The 22,520-nt window shown below is 52.6% G+C and overlaps 3 protein-coding genes across 4 annotated transcripts; all 3 read left to right on the top strand.

The window, feature by feature from the left end:
* The first annotated feature begins 631 nt into the window (after positions 1 to 631).
* LOC144727280 (toll-like receptor 5) lies at positions 632 to 3,577 on the top strand. Its single transcript, XM_078606001.1, has one exon. It carries the CDS (start codon positions 769 to 771, stop codon positions 3,499 to 3,501), a length of 2,733 nt encoding a protein of 910 aa, XP_078462127.1. The 5' UTR covers positions 632 to 768; the 3' UTR covers positions 3,502 to 3,577.
* A 3,431-nt stretch (positions 3,578 to 7,008) lies between these two features.
* On the top strand, positions 7,009 to 10,675 carry LOC144727284 (uncharacterized). Its single transcript, XM_078606010.1, has 2 exons — positions 7,009 to 7,351; positions 10,110 to 10,675. Exons 1-2 carry the CDS (start codon positions 7,111 to 7,113, stop codon positions 10,565 to 10,567), a joined length of 699 nt encoding a protein of 232 aa, XP_078462136.1. The 5' UTR covers positions 7,009 to 7,110; the 3' UTR covers positions 10,568 to 10,675.
* A 7,406-nt stretch (positions 10,676 to 18,081) lies between these two features.
* On the top strand, positions 18,082 to 21,463 carry RRP36 (ribosomal RNA processing 36). Of its 2 annotated transcripts, XM_078606008.1 has the most exons (7): positions 18,082 to 18,501; positions 18,922 to 19,054; positions 19,518 to 19,584; positions 20,206 to 20,310; positions 20,415 to 20,489; positions 20,907 to 21,024; positions 21,140 to 21,463. In XM_078606008.1, the coding sequence occupies exons 1-7, from the start codon at positions 18,177 to 18,179 to the stop codon at positions 21,301 to 21,303; spliced, it is 987 nt and encodes a 328-aa protein (XP_078462134.1). In that variant the 5' UTR covers positions 18,082 to 18,176; the 3' UTR covers positions 21,304 to 21,463. The 2 variants fall into 2 exon arrangements, with proteins under 2 accessions (XP_078462134.1, XP_078462133.1); XM_078606007.1 differs by having other exon boundaries at positions 18,082 to 18,506; positions 18,922 to 19,584.
* Positions 21,464 to 22,520: the final 1,057 nt, after the last annotated feature.

Genomic DNA, 22,520 nt, shown 5'->3' with positions numbered 1-22,520 from the left:
TGAGTCTCTGGCGTGAGTCTCGCGTGAGTGAGTCTCTGGCGTGAGTCTCGAGTGAGTGTATCTCGAGTGAGTATCTCGAGTGAGTCTCGAGTGAGTGTATCTCGCGTGAGTGAGTCTCTCGCGTGAGTGAGTGTCGAGTGAGTGCATCTCGAATGAGTATTTCGAGTGAGTATCTCGAGTGACTGCGGACGCTTCGCGCTCTGCGCTGCGAACCCGGCCACGTGAGTCGATTGAACTCTTTGAGTCATAGGTGAAAGATCAGGATGTGGCGAGCGGCTGCCAGGGGTTGGATGATTATGATGATGACTCGGCATGAGGGACACCGAGCAGAGGACGATGCCCGCCCCCCTGCGCACGTTCTCGTGGCACCCCCCACCCCCCGGAGTTCCTGAGAACCGCGCCTCCTCTTCCCGGCTCGCACCGGCTATTATTCCTCCACGTGTGTGAGTTTGATTACGAGAGAGGAAGGCGGGGGAGGAGAGATAACATGGGGAAACGGGGCGGTGATGAAGAATGGAGGTGGGGGGTGTGTGCAGAGGGAGTGGTAACGGGTGAGAGAGAAAGGGGAAGGAGTTGAGGGTGAGGTGAAAGCAGTAGGAGAGAGGAGGTGAGGGTGGAGGGAGTGAGTGAGGCATTAACTGGGCTCACGCTCGCTCCCCGATAACTCGGGGCGCCTCGCAAGCTCAAGAGACAGTCCGAGACAGCGGCGGTACACAACCATGCAGGGTGCGTCTCGTGGGTGATGCACAGGGCTCTGATAGCGGAATCATGAGGAGCGTCCGCGCCGCCAGACCTCGAGCCCAGAATCACCATCATCATCATCAGCTGCTGGTGCTGGTGGTGGCGGTCGTAATGGGGCGTACCTCTGCGTGTTGGCTTAAGCCGCACTCCGGCTACGTCTCCTGTATAAACATGAATCTCACGGAGCCGCCTCCTCGGGACTTCCTCCCCGCGAACACCACGAACCTGGACATCTCCTTCAACAACATCTTGCACCTCTCCCGCACCTCGCTTCCGCCGCTGGGCTACCTCCAGGTGCTGCTGCTGGGCCGACAGCACCAGGGCCTGGGTCCGGTGGTGGTGGAGGACCTGGCTTTTGCCGAGTTGCCCCAGCTTCGCTGGCTGGACCTCGGAGGCAATGGCCTCCTCGTCCTGCAGCCCCGCGCGCTGTGGGGTCTGCATCGGCTCGAGAAGCTCCAGATGGACTACAACGGCCTGAAGAATGAGGTGCTGGAGGGTGACTTCTTTCGGGACCTCACCTCCCTGCGGGAACTCGACCTCACCGGCAACAGCCTGCGGCGCGCACGGCTCAGTCGGGTCTTCCTCTCCATGGTGGCCTTGAGGGTCCTCAAGCTCCGCAGAAACACGGATCTGAAAAGTCTGTGCGAGGGAGACCTCGCGGCGATCTCTGGACTCCACCTCGAGTTGCTGGACCTGAGTGACACTAGGATGTTCCAGGACACGGCCTTTAACTGGACAGAGTGTGGCAACCCCTTGCGCAACCTCTCCTTCGACCTCCTGGACATTTCAAGCACCACCTTTGACCCCAGCAGCCTGCAGCATTTCCTTGAGAGTATTCGCGGGGTTCCCATAAAGAAGCTAAACTTGTGTTTCCTCCCCAACATCGGCAGGTCCTTTGCATTCATGAACTTCAAGGACCCGGTGCGGGAGTGGTTCTTGGGACTGGAGAAGTCCGGCGTGGAAGTCCTGGACTTCTCGAGGAACCGCGTCTTCTCGCTGCATCCACGCGTCTTCAGCGCGTTCCCTGCCGTGCACTCCCTGGATTTGAGCAGAAACAAGGTGAACGAAATCGCGCCGGGCGCCTTCCAGGGCCTCGAAAGCCTGGTGCTTCTCAACCTGTCTTACAACCTGCTCGGCGAGATCTATGAGAGGAGCTTCAAGGACCTAGTGAACTCCCCGCTAGGCAACGTTGACCTCAGCCACAATCACATCGGCATCATCCAGGACACCGCATTCGCGGGCTTCCCAAAGCTCACCATTCTGGACCTTAGGGACAACTCGATCCTGCAGCTACCGCAGCTAAAGCTGCCTTCGCTTAGCTACCTCATGCTGGGTGACAATCGCCTGAGCAACCTGTATGGCCTGCAGACCATGGAAAAGAGCCTCGTGTTCCTGGATGTGAGACGCAACCGGTTGCACAACCTGGGCGAGGTGTGGAGGGCTATGGCGTTGCCACGTGTGCAGTTCCTGCTCTTTGCGGATAACTTCCTAAGGGAATGCCCACCCGAGGCCACCTCGTGGAGCCCAAACAATAGCCTCGTCTACCTGGACATTAGCGGGAACACGATGGAGGCCGTGTGGGCCAGTGGCCACTGCATGGACATGTTCCACACACTGGGAGCACTGCAGAAGCTCTTCTTGGACAGAAACCTGCTCACGGCTCTGCCGGATGGGCTCTTCCTTGGCCTGAGCTCACTGCTTACTCTCAACTTGTCCAACAACCACCTGAGCAGCGTGAGTGCCGCCTCGCTGGAGCCTCTGCGCAGCCTGGAGGTGCTGGACTTGGCATGGAACCGCCTCGTGGTGCTGGACCCCATGGCCCTGGGCCCCTTGGCCTTGCTGCAGCTCCTGGACCTGCGCGGTAACCCATTCCACTGCACGTGCACGCTCATGCCGCTCCTCGCGTGGCTGAACTCCTCGGCGAGCGCCGCCGTGGCCTCCTTTCCCGACGCCCTCCGGTGCGCGTCTCCGTCCGAGCTTCAGGCGGTACCGCTGGCGCTGCTCGACAGCCAGGGCTGCGAGGAGGAGGACCTGCAGCTGGTGCGGCGCCTGCGCCTCTCGCTCCTCTGTGCTTCCTCCTCTGCGGTGCTGCTCCTCCTCGTCGCCATGCTCGGACACCGCTGCTGCCGCCGCCGCTTCTACCAAGGCCTCGCGCGGCTCCGTGAGCTGCTCTTGACGTGGGAATGGGGAGCGACCCCCAAGGCGAACGAGAAACGTGGCGGTGGTGCAGAGTTTTATTACGACGCCTTCGTGTGCCATAGCGAGGCAGACTTCCCGTGGGTCCGTTCTGAGCTCCTGCGCCGTCTGGACTCGCGCGGGGGTCGCGACGGCCCCCTGTCCGTGTGCCTGGAGGCCCGCGACTTCGTGCCGGGCGAGGCCCACATGGACAACCTGGTCCGCGCCGTGGACGCGAGTCGCTGCACGCTCTGCGTGCTTACACGCCGCTTCCTAGCCGACAGCTGGTGCATGGAGGCCCTGAGGCTGGCGCAAGGTCGCGGAGGGGCCCTTGGGACCCGCCAAGATGTGCTCGTGCTGCTGCTGGGATCCCTGCCCGAGTTCCAGCTGCAGAGGCATAGGCCCGTGAGGGCCCACTTGCAGGCGGGCCGGCCCTGTGTGCGCTGGCCCGAGGACCCACAGGACCGAGACTGGTGCGCAGATTTGCTCTTGGCGATGATCAGGGAGGGGGTATCGTGCGAAGGCCCCCAGGGGGGCACGCGGTTCCGCATGCGGTCCCTCAGGCCAGCGGGACCCCCCACGTGAAGGTGGGGGGAGGATGGGGGAGAGGGGAGGGTGCTTTGCCTGGAACCACCAGAATCAGAATCTTTATTTAGACTGGAATAATCTGATGAGCTATGAAGCTTTTTTTCACATGTCCAGTGGGGGCAGGTCAGACAGTTTCAACAACAAATTATACTTTTGATTTAAAGCTTTCGTGACTGCAGGGATTCATATTCTTGGTTCTTTCGGTAAAGTCACGTAGAAGGGAAATAATAAAATGATTGCTTGTGTTGCAGTCGAAACGTCGTGAGAATTGTATTGTTTTATATTTTTATTATTTCCCTTCTACGTGACTTTACCGAAAGAACCAAGAATAACAAATTATACATCAACGTATAGGAGTGCAAAGTAGAGGAAAGCCAAGCAAGTCACTAAATATAAATTATAAGTATAAATTGAATAACGTTTATAAGTACAAATTGCATAAGTACATCAATTCCTGCTGATTTTTCAACACCCAATCCAATCTTGGGCAAGGCGGAAAAACAAAAACAATCCCAGACCACCCCAAGACAACACACAGTCCCTCAATAAAATTGCACATGAAAATGTAATTATAGATACATGGGGAAAGTTCAAAATGACATATTTTGTCAAATGTTTGTAGTATCCAGCACTAATCTGCTTCAGCATTTATTAAATGAACATTTATGATGTTAAGGGAGAAAACAAGGTTGTTCCGAAACGTTGGTGTTGCAACGGCAAAGGCTTTGTCACCTATTCCAATTCTTGTTCTTGGGACATTTAAAAAGCAATTATATGGACGTCTTAGGTTTAGCGGGTTTAACAATGAGATTAATGAATTCGCTAGGTATGGCACAGATTTGCCAATCAGGATTTTATGGATTAACAGGGCCCAATGTAGATGTCTTCTTGTATCTAGTCATGTGAGATTGAATTGTAATTAGAGGTCACAATGGTGAGTCTATATGGCACATCCAGTGTAAATCGAAGAGCAGAATGATAAAGCGGGTTTAGTCTGTTTAGTGATTCATGAGTAGCTGATCTGTAAGCAGTGTCACAGTAGTCAAAAATTGGTAGAATGATAGCTTGAACAGTTTGCAGGTGCAAACGAATGGGGAAACAATGTTTGTATCTTTATAAAAAAAAAACATTTTGTATTTGATTTTCTTTGAGATGTGATTTATATGACGGTTGGAATGTAAGCTTTGAGTCAATCAGTAAATCTAAGTACTTGATACAATCCGCGTGTTCAATTATTATGTTTCTGATATCCGTAATAGCTGAAGGGAATTAAAATGGATTTTTAAAAAATATATAAAAGGATTATCTTCCTTTTTTGGGGATTTAGAAACAATATTAATCACGAAGATTGATATTGAATTGAGTCAAAATTGTGTTGGAGATTCCATTTGACTTCGTTTGAAGATTTACCTGATACTAACATGACATTGTCATAAACAAAGAGATTTAATTCTGAGTGATTTAAGTTTAGTCCAAGATTGTTTAAATATAAGGAGAACAGAATTGGACCGGAAGACGCGTCTCTGTGTGGGATTGTTCAGAATGATCCACCACTGCGCTCGCTGAGACACACATAGAGACACAGACACGTGTACATACACATATACACTCGTGTAAATACACACGTGTACATAGACACGAGACACGGGCACATACAAAGACTCCCTGTATAGCTTACACAGGTTCATCATGGGACCTCCTTTGCCAGTTCCAAAATATACTAATAGGGTTTTTCCCCTTTTTTTCTGGCAACAAAACTGACACCTTTTTCAAGGAATCATGCTTACATTAACCACAATACTTGCATAAATTATCAGAGTATTGTTTTTGTTTGCATTTGACTGCAAGTATTGTGGTTAATGTAAGCATGATTCCTTGCAAAAGGTGTCAGTTTTGTTGTCAGAAAAAAGGGGAAAACCCCTATTAGTACTTACACAGGTTGTTGGGACAATTGCTATTCGTGAGATGCACCAAGGAAGGGCGGCACGGTGCACAAGTTGGCGGTGTCACCAGAACCACACCAGCCCTGATGCTGATGATAGACGTAGCAGGTACCGTACTCATTTAGGGCTTAGAAGGTGCAGTAGACATCCTGATACCATGAACTGGACTAGGGTGGCCGGGTTCGTAGGGCAGTGTGCTAACCACTCCGCCACCGCTCCCCACGCATACCCCTGCACGCGTGCGCTCCATGTAAATACGCAATCAGCACTGCTACAGCTGCCGCGTATTCCGTAAGCTCAACGTGTCTCATTCAAACCTATCCCACGGCCACCGTATTCGGTGTTAATTAGGGATAGTGGGAGACCGAGAGTATTTTCCGGAGCTCAGTCCCGGACAGCTCCGGCTGACATTAAGCCCTGGGGTGTTGCCGGTCCAATACTCTCAGGTTTTTTCGGTAAAGTCACGTAGGTAAAAATAAATAATATAAATAAAATAATAAAGCACGACGTTTCGGAGGCAACACAAGTCTCCGTCATCAGGTGGGACCGTCACAGCTAAATTTACCGTATCAAACGTCGTGATTTATTATTTTATTTCTATTATTATTTCAATAATTTTTATTATTTATTTTTTACCTACGTGACTTTAGCGAAACAACATAATAGTATGAATCCTTGCAGTCACGAAAGCTTAAAATCTAGAGTTGCCGGTCAAGTCAGCAAGTGCAGCGGCTGCGCTCCGGGATCCGCGGCAGAGAATCCGCTCCGGAATCCGCGGCAGAGAATCCGTTCCGCCTCCCAGCGACCGACCGCGCGATCCGCTACTTCTCTCCTGTGCGGGGAGGGGAGGAAGAGGCACCCAAAACACGGAGCGGAGCAAGGCGCCACGGAGCATGGAGCACGGCGCCTCCAGCAGGGAACGTGAATGGGCATGCGGGGATTGTGCGTGGTGAGGTAGAGCGTGGGGTGTGTGTGTGTGGGGTACTGTACGTGCATGTGTGTGTGTAGGGGGGTGAGAGATTGGGGAAGTATGGCTGGGTGAGTGGCTGGCTATTATTGTTGGGACTCAACCAAAGACGACGCGCACGGAATTACAACTGGCTCCGCGCTCGGCCTTGTTTACCTGCGAGGTGGCACGGGTGACCCGCTCACGACTTTGTGCCACGTGGGTTCCTAATGGCCATCCTCACCCAGCGGGGGATGGGTGTGGGGGGCAGCCACGAGCCACTCTCTTCTGAGAATTAACCCAACCCGCAGCTCCCTCTCCAACCCTTCCAACTCCCCGTGCCAGCTCCCGCCCAAAAAACCACCCGGTCCCCCTCCACCCACAGTCGTCCTCCTCCTCCTCCCACGGTGCCTCCCCTGAAGGTGTTGCCACTTCATCCACCGCGAACTTTGATGTGTGCCCCCTCGCTCGGTGAATGGAGGCCAGCGCCGCGCTGTTGACGTGCGCGCGTATCGGATTTCGTGGCGCGGCACAGCGGCTGGGGGCCGCAGGCTCCGTCCGCAGTCGTCCCCCATCCCTCCCACGTCCCCCCAGCAGCCGCCCACGTTGGTCGGGCCGCGTTGGCCGCAGCGTCGAGCCCACGGGAGCTGAGCGCCTCGGCGCTCGGGGAACGGAGCGAGGCAGCGGTGGTGGTGGTGCCAGGAGGAGGACCCCACCATGAACCCGCCGTGGATTTCTGTCTGCGTCAATGCCGCGTTGATCCTCGGGCTGCTGCTGCTGCTGGGTCGGGGGCCCCGGGCCGCGGCCAGGCCCACCGAGACGAGGACGCGCTGCTCCGCGCCCGACGAGGGGCTCCCGTGGCCTCTGCGTAACCCGTGCTTCCTCGCGTGTCTCCGGGACCACTACTTCCCGCACGCGATGGAGTCGGAGAGACTGAGCGCCTTCCCGCTGCGGCCAGGTAACGGTGAATACGAACACCGAACGCAGACGTGACTCACATCCCCCTCCACTCTCTCACTCTCTCTCGCTCCCAAAGGTCGACTTTGGCAGTCGAACTTTGGATGGTTCAGGTCGGAGCTCTGGGGGTGGTGGGGGCATGAAGCCATGGCGCCTTGGGGTTCGTGGGGCGCAGCGTTATTTGCATAGGTGGGACAAAGTCATTGTTATGCAAGTCCAAGTCGAGTCGCAAGTCATCAAATTCATGACTCGAGTCTGACTCGAGTCCAAGTCACATGACTCGAGTCCACATCTCATAGGTGGGACAAAGTCATTGTTATGCAAGTCCAAGTCGAGTCGCAAGTCAACAAATTCATGACTCGAGTCTGACTCGAGTCCAAGTCACATGACTCGAGTCCACACCTCTGGTTATTTGTGGGGGTTGTTTTCAATCGGTGGATGTTTGCTGCTGGTGTGAGATCAGTTCGGGAACGCAGGCACTGGCCAAGACGCAAAGATAACATGTGTGCGAAGAATCACGGAGAGATGCACGTTTGGAGCATGATATGGGGCATGATATTGGCTGTTAGTCCGTGGGGCTTGGGCAAGACATATCAGGTTGAGGTTTTACCCGAGTCAAGAGCCGCATGGCTCACAAGGCTTTCCCTAATAAATGAAACTGAAAGAGACCATGGCCGATGGTAATTCTATGGGCAGTCAGAGATCAGCTCAGGAGTGAGATAGATTATGGCATTGCAGCACTGCGGGATGGTAGCGGCTGCGACGTAAAGAAGGCTTCATCCAGCAGTGGATTAGATAATGATTGATTATAATGATTACGTTCGCGGGGGTAGTGGTGATTTGATGATTGCACACCTACCCCGGGGCTCTGTCCCTCCGTGATAGCAGCAGAAGCAGCAACAGCAACACGTGTATTAATAGCGAGCACATGAATACCAGGGCCCTTTTGCCTCGCGTTTATAATTAGGGTACTCCCCGGGTTCCAACCCCACGAAACATCATCACCCGTGAAAGGCACAGCGCTCTATCAGGGGGATCAATATAATGTAGTGCAGAAAGTAGGATGGCGTGGAGAGGGGAGGAGGATTCGTCTCCCCGCTGTGCTCCACGTGGTGATGGAGATGGGAACCCACAACACGTGACGTAGGGGGACGACGAGATCCTAAGGTTCCTGTTCCTGGGCCCCCCTGGTTCTGGCCGGACCCCCTAGATCCCAGAAAATCCGCACCTACGATTAGCTCGGTTGGCTGCATAGGGTGCGAAAGAAGCTCATCATACATACACCCTCTCGACTTCTTCGGCCCTGCATACTAAGCACCTGGTGCATGGCCCCCTACTCTTTCTTATGTGTCAGACGTTAAGCCAGATTGCGCCTGCTTACTGCCTTGGTGGGAGACTGCATAGAAAAAACTAGGTGCTCTAAGCTTGGACTGCCAGCTACTCGGGAGATGTCAGTACAGGAAGTGATTCTTGAATCCATCTGTGCCGAGTTTTGAGCTACCACCTCGTGCACAGCACTGCTGGTTTTCTTCAAGTTTCTCCTGTTCACTCCCACACGAACTCTCATCACTGATGTAATTAATGGCAAAACATCCACAATGTAGGAGTAGCACCCTCATGACAGGGAGTCTTGAGCCTCAGTCTTCCCTGGGTAAAACAGTGGGCACTGACACTACCCTGGTGCACAGGCGTTGGGAAGAGCACCAACATCCATTGTCTCACTTTACCCCATCTTCCCACTCCCGCACTGAACAGCGTGGTGAGCTATCTTCAAGTAACCCCCACGACCTGCAAGTATGTACTGTATGTTGAACTTCTTTCGCACCGTACGTTGCCAACCGCGCTAATCGGAGGTGCGGGGGGGATGACAACAAACGAAACGCCAAAAGCAAACGACACACAGCGTGAGGACGCACGTGCTCGTCCAGCAGCCGACTGACAAACGGTCCACGATTGAGCAATCATCATCGTCACGTCGTCCCGAGACAATGCATTAGGATCTACATTCTACTCTCGTGAGTGATGGCAACAGCAGCAGCAAAAATGTCCAGTAGCTGAGACGCGCATTATGGAGGTCTCCTGCGAGCCACGACACGAGGGCTTCGTGTAGTTTTGCTGTTCCTCGTCCGTTGAAGGAGCGCAGACTGCAGGGGTTTGCTATATATATGGTCCATAGTTTGAGTTGCGTGGTGACAACTGAATCTGTCACAGAGCAATGCAAGACTTTTTGTTAGAGAAACGGCCAGCGGATCCCTTCAAGTGACCGCCAAATAGTCCGAGGGCGGAACTTGCCCATCCACCCTGCATATGAGAGTAATGTTCGTCGCATGACAGTCGACCCGGCAATATATCATGACAGCTGGAATTTAGCCGAATTAAGTGCAGAACAAAATGTTATTCTGATGGGGATTTGTGCATTCATTGGCAACCGGGTTAAAACTATCACTTGAATGTCCTGTTCTTGACCAAAACAGCACTGTTATCAGAGTTATTCAGAGTTGTAATGGAGCGAGGTTATTGTTATCGGAGCTGGGGGAAAAAGAGACTACGATGGTAGGGAATTCCAAAGCGTAACAATGCGAATGATCATAGAATTGTTGGGACCTGTAGTGTGGTGAGTGGGCAATTGTATAAGAGGGTGGGTGGTTGAGCGTGTGAGGTGAGCGACAGTGACCTGCAGTGTGGTGGCGCTCTGGACCCCTCGCCCATCCCCCCCCCGCCGTGCGAGTTCCTAACGAGGAGGCTGCGGTTTCCCGCAGACGCCGCTGGCTGCTGGACCCTGAACGCGGCCCTGGTCGCGACGTTCGCGCATTCGGACTGCGCAGCGCGCGTCCTCATCCATGCCGAGTTCGCGGACCCGGGCTGCGCCTCCCCTCGCGGGGGGCCCTCGCCCAGCCTGGCGCCGCCCCAACCCAGCAAGCCGCCGATGCTGGTGGAGGCGGCCGGGGACCCTGGTGGGACCGCTCTTCTCCGCCCGCAGGAGCACCGCGCGGCGTTGGACCGGGAGCGCTACTGCGGCCACGGCTACGACGCCACGGGGGTGTTCGTGCTGGGGGCCCCGATGCGCGTGTGCGGGCCCTGCACGCCCTACAACTGGACCTTGCCCGGCGCCGAGTGCGAGCGGGGCCCTTACCCCCCGGTCCTCTGCGGACCCTTCATCACCGTGCTTTGGGGGGCGTGCCACCCCGCGACCTCTTGTGTGCCGGTCGTGGACTAGGGGAATCACCCCACGTCTCTATCTCCAACGCTGGACTCTGGACTCTGAACTCATGAGGAACAGTGGGGCCTCTGGAACATGGGGGCGGAGGCCCCAGTGGGCCCCGGGGGGGTTTCTACAAGTGAAGCACAGGGCCCACGTGGCTGCTGGAGTTGCGCCCCCACGCCTGTGGGATAGTCCCCCCCCACCCGGTCCCATGGTGTGGTTTTGGTTGAGGAGGCGACCTAGAGTTTGTGGTTGTATTCGTGATGGTGGGGTACGAATAATAATAATCTACATTGCTATTAACGCCTTTCATCCGGAGGTCACCACGTGGCGGGGTGAGAGGTGGAGTGAGGGAACTTGAGGCGAGAGGGTTAAGGGTGCATGGGGTGAGAGTATGTCGAGGTGAGTGTAGTGAGCAGCGCTCCAGTTAAGCTGTGCAGTACGTGCTTATGTTTGACAATTAATGAGTGCGATAGTGACTGCACGGCTGTGTTGCTGCTGCTGCTGAGCTCGAGTGGCAGAGAGAACAGAACGGAACAGAGGGAGGAGCGGCCTCGTGACCCTCACGGCCCGGGTTCATTTGGCCACACATTCCTCTAGGCTACAGCGGTAGCAGTCGTTCCTTGTGGAATACAAATAGTTTTTTTTTAATATAATACTACTGGTTCAAAAAAATGATCAAAACGTTGCTGAAATATTCGCATTGAAAAACTGTCCGGGCTTTTTTTTATAGACCTCGCTCTTTGCACGGTAGTTGAACAGGAGGAGTTGAGTGAGATCGCAGTCACCATGGCTCTGGTCTAGCACTCCTCGCGCTGTGTTGATCCAGCTCACTTTGTGCTGCACAGTAATGTCTGGGTAACGTCGGGGTAACGTCGCGTCCTAACCCTGAAACTGTAACATCCATCCCTCAACACACACGGGAGCTCTTGTCTGGAGCGCCCGAGTGACGACCCGGGGTGAGTGGGGTGAGCGACTCGATCAAGAGACGTTCTGGGTGAGTGTGAGGGGGTGGCTAGTGGTGTTAGGTGAGTTGGGGATGAGAGAGGTGAGCTTCAGGTGAGGTGGAGATGATGGGCGAGAGGGCCGCACTCACAGTGACTCTCGTGCCGGTGTGGAGTTCAGTGTTGGGCTGGCGATGTATTTTCCGCTTCATACCTATTTCCCCTTGCTCTCCCTGGATCACTCACAACACATTCCTCACCATCGCCCTCCCTGCAATGCACTTTAGGCTGAGGTTCCTCTGGGCCGGACTGTAGACGCGTCACGATTCTCCCACGTTGAGTTGGTTACCGCATTCATCGTCGTCCCGGCCACTCGTTTGTCTTTGCCCGACCCATTGTTGGCCTGGGCGCGACGTGGGCTTGGATCCGCTGCTGTCGCTGCTGTATCTCTGCCGTATTGTGGCAAGTTTCCGATTTTTAAGCCCAATTTAGGATTTTATTCCCATATTTCCATATTTATATTCATCGCATTTGTATTTCCTTTCATTGTTTATTCGCTAAAATGTAATCATGATTTTAAATATTAATTATTTAATGGGTTGAGAATAGGTTTTCCCCTTTTTTCTGGCAACAAAACAGGTGTTAAGCTCTTAAAACACCAAACTGAAACCTTTTACAAGGAATCATGCCTGCATTAACCACAATACTTGTGGTCACAATGCAAACAAAAAAACATACTCTGATAATATGTGCATTGTCTTTGAAACTGATTGGTCCACACCAGAGACAGCTTTCTTTCGAGCCTCGTCTCAAAAGGTGTTCGACCAGAGGACGCCAAAAGAAAGCTGTCACCGTTTGAGACAAGGCTCAAAAGAAAGCTGTCTCTGGTGTGGACCAATCAGTCAGAATGCAAACAAAAAACATACCTCTGATAGAGCATAGGGTATGTTTTTATACTCTGTGGTTAATGCAGACATGATTCCTTGTAAAAGGTTTCAGTTTGGTGTTTTAAGAGCTTAACACCTGTTTTGTTGCCAGAAAAAAGGGGAAAACCTATTCTCATATTTTGGTACTGGCAAAGGAGGTCCCAAAATGTAATGTTTTTTCTCTGTCTCTAAAGTTTCAGTCGTGAAGCGGTCCCATTGTACGAGCGCGGCGTCATTGCCCGCATACAAGACGTCATGTGACAGCACTTATGTCGGGGGGAGTGCCGTTATGTAACTGCACTGGACAAGGGGGGGAGGACGTCACTCCCGAGGGATATTTTTCGCGATTCCTAAATGTTTAGAGATGGGGTGCGCGGATTTGGGCCGAATCCAAACACCGACAGCGCGTCCACATGCTGCTGTTGTTGCTGTTGTTGCTGCTTCTGTTGCTATTGCTGTTGCTGCTCCTGTTGCTGCTGCTGCTGCTCCTATTGCTGCTCCTGTTGCTGCTTTTGCTGCTGCAACGTTGCAGATCTTGCCGCAGCCGTGTTTGCCGCTGTGTCCGTAGCTGCTATGTCGTTGTCTTTAGTTTAAACCAACATATCTTATATTCGTTTTTATACAAACGTTTTTAGTGCGCTTTGTGGTGATGCACGTGAGCAGAGGGGTTGTGTGTGTGTGTTGGAAGGCTGCTGCTGAGAGGTAGAGGAAGCTCACGTAGAGGATTGCTCCATAGGTAGTGGTGATGGATGAGGGCTCATTTGTAAAAGGTGGGGAGGGTCCTGTTCCCTCCAAACCCGAGAAGCAGTGAAGAGAGCATGGGGTCGGGAGCGGGTTCGGGGTTGAGCTCGTACTAGTGTCTGGTTGGCCAGTTGGGGTTAGGGCTAATAGGGTGTAGTTGGCTGGTTATTTTTGATGTGGCGTAGGACCAGCACTAGTTTGGGGGTCGGACAAGTACTTGTAAAATTGGTTGATTGGCTTAGACTCGGCGGTAGGAATAAGAACCCGCGGTTGGTTGGCTGGGGGGTATAGATAACATACCTGCTATAATCACCCAGGAATGTCTGTCCTTAACGCTCGTGATGTCACTCCACATCGACCAGCCCCCCTCATTAATAATCATAAGGTGACGTCCTCCAAATGGACCCCCCCCCATTCATAATAATTAGCGGGTGACATCAATTCACATGGGGGGCCGAGGCGCCTACTCCGCCCTCCTCGGCGTCAACTTACAACCCTCGCTACAAAGGCAGAACCCTCATGTCACGCGATCTCCGTAACGCTGTTGAGACATAGAAGTAAAAGGACGTCATGATGAACATGGGGTTATAACCTTAAAATGAAATAGGTCTGTGTCACCGCGCCCTTGCAAATTGCCCACGCATTGATGCAATGAATATCACGTCGCGGTCTGCTTTTCGCTTGCAAGTTTCAGATTTACTGGACGGGCAAAATGCTAGTTCGATAATATTCGTGCCTGGATGGTTAGGCGTAGAGTTATTTACCAGTTCTAGATTTGAAGCTTTCGTGACTGCAAGGATTCATATTCTTAGGTTTTTTCGGTAAAGTCACGTAGATAAAACATTAAAATTAATAAAAGTAAAATAAAATAAAAATCACGACGGAAGCTTGTGTTGCCTCCGAAACGTCGTGATTTTTATTTTATTTTACTTTTATTAATTTTAATGTTTTACCTACGTGACTTTACCGAAAAAACCTAAGAATATTATTTACCAGTGTATGGTAGGTTAAGGGTTGATTAAGCACGCAGCCTCCTTAGTTGACAGAGCGCGTCTGGTCAAATAACAGCGAACTTTTCCCAAAACAGCCTCGACATTCGGACTACTGTATTTCAGTCATGAGCCTTTGGCTTCGTGTGGCAGGAAACCAGAGAAAATCCACCACGCATACGTGGGGGTTGAGTTACGCACAAAGCTCTGCACAGATGAGTTTAAATAATTCGTTTCTGTTTTTCCACTTTCTGGCCACCTTGCATCCAATAATAACTAGAAAGTATTTTCTGTATTTAAATATCGTTTAAACGCAGCAGTGGATCTTGCGGGAGCCGTGTCACCCAACGCGGACCTGGGACCGACCCCCTTCGTGGGGCCCCTTAGGAAGGGGGAGCAGGGAGGGTGGCCCGGGGCCCTGTGCAGGGATCGAGGGGGTTCACAGTGAAAGGGTCCGGCCAGTGCGGGTTGTGAAGAAACGCAGATACGCCAAGGGGCCAAGTGTTTAGAGAAGACGTCACCGGGATTCATCAGTCACACAAACACACAATTGCGATTTTGAGTTGGCTGCGATGCACAAATAACACCAAACGCAACATATTTGTCAATAACACTGCCCTAGAGAAGGGAAACTATAATAGTTGACCTTTCACGCTCTTCCTCATAGCAGAGCCAGAGAGAGGCCACATAGTAGTAATATCTTCAGACTGCGCTGTGCCGCACAGCGTGGGGCCTCATGGGGAGACTCGGGGTGTGGAATCCGGGGGTCGTGTGGTTCACGGAGGGTCTCCGTGAGAGTCGTTGCGTTCACAGAGTCGCGTTCCCTGTCAATGCCACACGGTTTACCCCGCATTCTTGTACGGGGAAATTGAGTTTTTAGGTCCATACGGCATATAGCCGTTTCAATACGGGCAAAAAAAAAACTTGTTTTTGTCTGTGACTTCTCCCTTGTGATGGAAATTTGTAGGATTAACTTTGAGATTTATAAGAGGCACGGGGTGACCAATAAGGGTCTAAATTGGTATGTAATAAGGTAGGGCATTGATAAGGGGTTGACAGGTATGGAGTAGGTGGCACCACTCCACTCACTGCGAGCTCGCGACTCGGGATTGTAGAGCGAGTTTCGTGAGTTGTGTGCTGCGTGGTGCACGGTGCGTTCTGCGCTATAAACCCGGCGACCCGAGTTCGATTCTCGCTCACGGCCAACACCGATGACGAATAATTGAACCGGTCTCTGGGCCTCCCCTCGGTCGACTCCGCTTCAAATGAGTACCTGGTGCGTTGCGTAATAAACATCGCCACTGGGGAGACAAAGGCAGCCGGGCGTGGTGCTGGCCACCCACCCCCTCGTGTACCGGCTTTCATAGGTGCTCGCTAACAGCACTTGCCCCACCGGTCTGTTAAGTTTATACGGGGGATCTTTGTCTTTGTGCTGCACGGTGTGTCCTGCTGTGTCCCCTCGTGTGTTGCACCAGGGGTCACAGGGGTCACGGGGGGTCACGGGGGGTCACGGGAGGTCACAGGATGCCGTTCCGTGTTCTCCAGCCGACTGCATTGCAGCATTCTCGTGCCACCGGACTGGTCCTGACAGTCTCTTCGTGCTCAAACGGTACTGGTTATGCAGTACTACTGGCACGTGGTGCAGTACTATAGTATTGTATTACCCCTGTATACTGTATTAGTACTCGTGGTAATGTGTAGTCTGTAGATTTTACTCTAGATGCAATGTTTTAATGTATGAGCACGAGTATATTCCGTAGTGTATACTGGAGGTGTATTTTAGTGTATAATGTAGGTTATTGTAGTGTATACTGTGGATGTATTGTATACTGTAGGTGTACTGTAGTGTATACTGTGGGTTATTGTAGTGTATACTGTGGGTTATTGTAGTGTATACTGTAGACGTAGTGTATACTGGAAGTGTATTTTAGTGTATACTGTAGGTGTATTTTAGTGTATACTGTGGATGTATTGTATACTGTAGGTGTACTGTAGTGTATACTGTATATGCACTGTGTATTGTAGTGGGAGGGGGTTTTGATATACAGTCAAAGTTGAGTAGGGCAGTGATGATAATGCGACTCGGGTTTTTATACCACGACGAGAGGCGCTTGGCTCTCTACAGCAAATAAACAAAAACACCTTCACCGGGCCTGCTGTGTCACGGGTGTGTGTGTGTGTGTATGTCACAGGGGTGTGTGTGTGCTGTGTCACGGGTGTGTGTGCGTGTGCTGTGTACAGGTGTGTGTGTGTCACAGGTGTGTGTGTGCTGTCACGTATGTGCTGTGTGTGTTGTGTCACAGGTGTGTGTGTGTGTGTGTGTCACAGGTGTGTGTGTGCTGTCACGTGTGTGCTGTATGTGTTGTGTCACAGGTGTGTGTGTGTGTGTGTCACAGGTGTGTGTGTGTGCGTGCTGTGCCACGTGTGTTGTGTGTGTGTTGTGTCACTGTGTGTGTGTTGTGTCACTGTGTGTGTCACAGGTGTGTGTGCTGTGTCACGGGTGTGTGTCACAGGTGTGTGTGTCACGTATGTGTGTCACAGGTGTGTGTGCTGTGTCACAGGTGTGTGTGTGTGTGTCACAGGTGTGTGTGTGTTGTGTCACAGGTGTGTGTGTCACGTGTGTGCTGTGTCACGTGTGTGTGTGTCCAGGTGTGTTGTGTCACGTGTGTTGTGTGTGTCACGTGTGTGTGTGTGTCACGTGTGTGTGTGTGTCACGTGTGTGTGTGTATCACGTGTGTGTGTGTGTCACGTGTGTGTGTGTGTGCTATGTCACGGGTTTGTGTGTGTGTCACGGGTGTGTGTGCTGTGTCACGGGTGTGTGTGTGTCACGGGTGTGTGTGTGTCACAGGTGTGTGTGTGTCTGTCAGAGGTGGGACAAAGTCATTGTTATGCAAGTCCAAGTCGAGTCGCAAGTCATCAAATTCATGACTCGAGTCTGACTCGAGTCCAAGTCACATGACTCGAGTCCACACCTCTGGTGTCTGTCACGTGTGTGTGTGCTGTGATGTGATGGAGGGTGATGCCAGTGTTCTGCCTACGAGTGATGTAGAGCAGCAGCTGTAATTTTACATTGCACTGGGTTTGAGACAGATAATTTCATCAGCAGTACGGGAGTGTCTGAATCGTTGCTGTAATGATGCCTCCTTCGTAAGTTATTTGTAAATCTGGCATGCAGTCGCTACGTGTGCCATGCTTCTGCATGGTGGTGGATCACCGTACACTGACCGGAGAGTTTTTAATCGATTATTTGTTCATCATCAAGTGTCATTATCTGCTGCTGCAATTGTTTGTGCCATAAGCTGCTCGTAAGATCGAAGTCAAGGGATCTTCGGGGTCTATTCGGATATAGGGGGGATGTGGTGAGCCGTGGGTGCGGTGTTGTAAACATTGGGGAGACAAAGGCGGCCGGGCGTGGTGTTGGCCACCCGCCCTCTCGTGTGCCGTGCCGGCCTTCATAGGTGCTGCTAGCTGCTAACAGCACTTGCCCCTACAGTCTGTCAAGGCTACAATGGGGGGATCTTTACTCTTTGGTTGTTTCGGTAAAGTCACGTAGGTAGAAAACAAAATAATTAATCGCGACGTTTCGATTGCAACACAAGCAATCATCATCAGCTGGGAAAACCAATCATCAATATTGTGTTTTGCTGTGGTTTTCCAACGTGATGATTGCTTGTGTTGCAATCGAAACGTCGCGATTTAATTCTTATTTTGTTTAATTTTCTACCTCCGTGACTTTACCGCAAGAACCAAACAGTATGGATCCCTGCAGTCACGAAAACTTAAAATCTGGGGGTGATCTTTACTCTTCGAGCGCTGGTCTCGGTGTTTCACAGCCGCCTCATCCAGCAGTGGATAGCGCCTGGCTGCACCCCACACACACACACACAACCGCGCATGCGCAGAGCGCGCCACCGTCACGTGACAACACACGTGCCGCACTGTACGCACTGTATAGTTCGTGGTCCTCCCTCGTTTTCGTTCCAGGACGACCCCGAGAGCCCCCGAGAGACCCCGAGACCCCCAGATGCCGCTACCAGGCGACGTCTCCCGCCGGGCGGGGAGGGGGACGACCCCGGGGCAGTCGCGTCTCCCTCCCCGGGGAGGGAAGCTGCAGCGGGGACGGGGACGAGGACGAGGCTTATCGGCCCCGCAGCGAAGGCCCCAGAACGCGGGCCCCGACCCTCGCAAAAGCCCCGGGAAGCGGGCAGTGGCGCAGGGCTCCGAGGGGCAACCTGGAGGTGTGGCGCTGGCAGTCAAGGAAGGGGACGAAGATGAGAAAGACGATAGCAGTTCAGAGAGCGACGCGGAGCTCGCTGGCGACGCCGATCAGGACAGCGGCTGGAAGCGAGGTGAGGTGAGGAGTCGCGTGTTGTGACTTGGTTTGTTCGTCGGGTTGTTAACCGATGACCTTTTACAGAATCTATTGTTAACGGAAACAGGCAGCGGTAATGAAATGTTCACCCATGAAGACACGGATTTCCACGTGAGAACGCACACACGGCAAGGCGGCCTCAATCACCGCGTGGTAAATATTTGCCCGAATTGCTCGGGTAAAAGGTGCAGCCCTGCAAATGCCCGCTCACGCTACTGCTGGTGGATGGGGGCCCCTCCAATAGAGGGAGCTCTAAAGGGCATTGCAAGCTGCAGGCGTTTCTATGTGACCGGCATATCGTTGCTTCACCAGTTAAAAAAAAAAAAACGCGAATACCGATAATACAAAATAAATCGATTTAACCACTCTAACCCAGAGTCTCTGTGTGCGCAAGCAGAGATGGCCGAGATGTCCTTGGAGGAGCTTCAGCGTTTGCGGGAGACCATCGGCACCAAGGAGTTCGAGCGCAGGAGTGCAGGGGCACGTGCAGGAGGAGCGGGGGGCGCGCCCAAGAGGAGCGACAAGAACCGGTCCCTCACCAATACCTCCTCACCACTGTCCCACCTCATCACAACATCTCCACAACACCTCACCACGTCTATCTCACCGTGACCCCGCACAGTCGTGTCTACCTCACCAGTGCCTTACCAGGGTGTCCACCTCACCACATCCAGCTCGCCACATCCATCTCGCCACATCCACCTCGCCACATCCATCTCGCCACATCCACCTCGCCGCATCCACCTCACCGCATCCACCTCGCCGCATCCACCTCGCCGCATCCACCTCGCCGCATCCACCTCGCCGCATCCACCTCGCCGCATCCACCTCGCCGCATCCACCTCGCCGCATCCACCTCGCCGCATCCACCTCGCCGCATCCACCTCGCCGCATCCACCTCGCCGCATCCACCTCGCCGCATCCACCTCGCCGCATCCACCTCGCCACATCCACCTCACTGTGTCTCATTAAGTTGTGTTCTGCCTCTCACAGGCCCGTGGAGATGTCCTCTAAGCGCCCTGTGGGTCGCCTGCGTCAGGTGATCTCAATGAAGAAGGAGGTGACGACACACGCCCCCCACGTTCCCCCTCCCTCCCAATGGCCACCCATGCCGCCTTACGTCTTCCCCCCATGCTCCCACTGGGTGATAATAGTATAATTTAGGGTGATAGTGACAGCCCAGTCGTATCGCGTTCACCCTTGTTGCAGAGGTTTGTGGCCAGGCTGCCCTGATTATTAGTCCGGTGTGTATATGCCATATTAACCATAACATTAGATACACCATTTGCTTCAGAGTGGGCATTAAAGATCTCGTGTTGTCATTTGAAGAAGAGTAGGCCATTGTGTGCCAGCATCATTGTCCAAATCTGCCAAATTTGAAAAATGACACCCCAAATTACTTAATTGGGAAACGCATCGTGACATCGCTCCGTTATAAAAGAGCCCCGGGACTCGGTGAGGCTTTTCTCGTTCAACAAGTGCAATAAATCCGTATAGTGTATAGATGCAACTATATTCCAAGACACTGTTCTCAAGGGGTTTGTGTGTATATTTAAGAGAGACGCAGTCATAGGTAGAGTGAATGTGGAGATCTTGAGCCTCGACTTAAATTGTGAGGCTCTCATAGGTAAATGCACATATTGATAGGAGCCATGCGTCACCTGTTTCTCTCTGCTCACAGGTTGTGCGGGACCCACGGTTTGATGACCTGTCAGGGACATTCAGCGAGACCATCTTCCAGAGCACCTACAGCTTCCTGGACTCCATCCGTCAGCGTGAGAAGAAGGTGGGGGCAACACCGTGACCGTTCCGTGTAGTGGGATACGTGAGAGACGCGCACACTGGATCGTGAGGTACGCGTGCTTGTGTGCATGTGTCTACGTGCTTCAGGAGCTGGAGAAGGGGCTGAAGAAGGTGAAGTCGAGTGATCGGAAGCAGGAGATGGAGTACTTGCTGCAAAGGATGGTGAGGATGGGACGGGGCGATGGGCAACACATCCCATGCAGCGCAAGCTTTACGGCTGCACATTGTCGCGCACCACCGTTTAAACACTTCGTCTGCCATTGTGGAGCATCGTGTGGTACACAGCCATAAACAGGCTGCTGTATGCAACATTTAAACGAAGCATTTAAACATTCCAGGAAATGCTATTTTTTTTGTATGGTCTGGTAACACCTTGCCTATTGGACTAGAGAAATGTATGTTTTATGCGGAGAGACAGACTCCTGCCTGCGTGGTCACCTGAACGATTCGGTCGTGGCCATGTTGTCGTGGTTGTGGGTGTGCGGTCGCTTGACCTGTGTGGTTGTTTGAACAGTGTGGTTGTGGATGTGTGGTTGCTTGCACTGAGTGGCTGAGTGGTTGTGGTTACGCGTGGAACAGGAAAACCAAGAGAGAGCAAAACAAAAGCAGGAGAAGCGGCAGGAGGCGGAGTTGAAGGCGAAGCGTGAGGCGCGGGAGCTCATGCTGCAGGGACACTCCCCATTCTACACCAAGAAATGTGAGCCCCCCCATCCTTCCTCCACCCACACGCATGCCCCCCTACCCTGTGTGGTGGCACAGGAGTGAACGCTAACCCCTCCTCCCCCCACTGTCTGTGCCCCCCCCCACCACAGCCGAGCTGCGCAAGCAGGAGTTGGCAGAGAAGTACCAGGCGCTCAAGAAGTCGGGGAAGGTCGACAAATTCCTGAGCCAGAAGCGCAAGCGCAATGCACAGCGGGACCGTCGGAAGCTGCCCCCCCCCAAGAGGGAGCGGAGTTGCCCAGGAGGGCAGGAGTAGAGGGGGCAGCAGAAGACAAGCAAGGGAACCAAGGGGAATGTTGGGGGCCGAGGTCACGAACGGGCACCTTGTTCATATTTTATATTTTTTTTAGTGTGCATTATGCCTTTATTGCTAGAGGATTTGCGTGTAATTGAAATAAAGTGAGCGTGTTGTTGAACCCGTCGGTCTGTCTCACTGCTGTTCATGATGGTGGGGGGGGAGAAGGTGGAGAAAAAAGTGTTGCTGCTGACCCATTGGAGACCTGAAGTCAGATTAATGATTGGAGGCCCAACTTTCAATTCATAAGCTCCTCGTGAGCTGACGGTAAATCGTTATCGGCTATGATCAATCCACTGCTGGATGAAGGCATCCCCACTCCGTTGTTACCACCCACAATCCTGCGTTACAACAATCCTTCCTGCATTTGCACACCCTCTCGAATGTGTTCCATTCTTCAGCTGCCACTCCGTCATTATTTTTGGCCATTGCCCATTGTCCCTTCCAGCTGTGACGTGTCTTGCCAAAACCTTACTTTTTAAACAGTTTGGGTGATGTCTCTAACCTGTGTACATTCTCTAATCCACACGCTCGTCTCATCGTTCCAAGTGTGCATATCTCCACGCTTCTCTGCGCACCTTTCATTTGTATTTTTCATGAATGGCCTTGACGTTTCTGATCCATACGTCACAGCAGGGAGTGTGTGGGCTGATTAGATACCTCTAGACGCACATGGCTGTGTTTTCATAACCAAGTTCAGCTTTCCAAAAGCAATCGCACCTCTTGTGCACCTGTCCTGTGATTTCAGACGCGTTCAACAGCTGCCCTGGGGACTCGGTATTTGCACGCGCGCTTTGCAGTTTCCCAGTTGTCTCCGACATACGTCTCCAAATGTTGAGTGAACGTATTGCGCGTGACCTGTTTTGCTCCGTTATTCCTAGCCCAAATGTACAGCCTTCTCTTTGAAGTGCGTGTAACGTTTCCTGCCGTTCGTTCCCATACCGATAGAAATTAAGCAAGACGAAAAAATACATCTCTTCAGACACGATAGAGATTAGGGGATTCGTGAGTGTATTTATGATAATTGTTTTTTCATTAGATAATGCAGGTGATACCTCTGGGGCATCCGATCCAATAGGAGTCATTAGCTTTTGCTAAGCTTGCTTAGGCCGAGCGCCACCATAGATGGCGGAACGCCTTGGCCAACTGATGAGAATTACAGAGCGTACGAGGAGGTG

This window comes from Lampetra planeri, chromosome 25 (assembly GCF_965212315.1).
Source record: "Lampetra planeri chromosome 25, kcLamPlan1.2.h2, whole genome shotgun sequence".
Classification (NCBI taxonomy): Eukaryota; Metazoa; Chordata; class Hyperoartia; order Petromyzontiformes; family Petromyzontidae; genus Lampetra; species Lampetra planeri.
Note: the sequence above shows the minus strand (reverse complement) of the source record. Positions and strands in the feature narration are given on the sequence as shown.

Coding starts and splice junctions, on each gene's coding strand:
- LOC144727280 (XM_078606001.1), top strand. CDS start 769: ATGAGGAGCGTCCGCGCCGCCAGACCTCGAGCCCAGAATCACCATCAT.
- LOC144727284 (XM_078606010.1), top strand. CDS start 7,111: ATGAACCCGCCGTGGATTTCTGTCTGCGTCAATGCCGCGTTGATCCTC. Junction 7,352..10,109: donor CGCCTTCCCGCTGCGGCCAG/GTAACGGTGAAT, acceptor GGTTTCCCGCAG/ACGCCGCTGGCTGCTGGACC.
- RRP36 (XM_078606007.1), top strand. CDS start 18,177: ATGCCGCTACCAGGCGACGTCTCCCGCCGGGCGGGGAGGGGGACGACC. Junction 19,585..20,205: donor TGATCTCAATGAAGAAGGAG/GTGACGACACAC, acceptor CTCTGCTCACAG/GTTGTGCGGGACCCACGGTT. Junction 20,490..20,906: donor AGTACTTGCTGCAAAGGATG/GTGAGGATGGGA, acceptor CGCGTGGAACAG/GAAAACCAAGAGAGAGCAAA.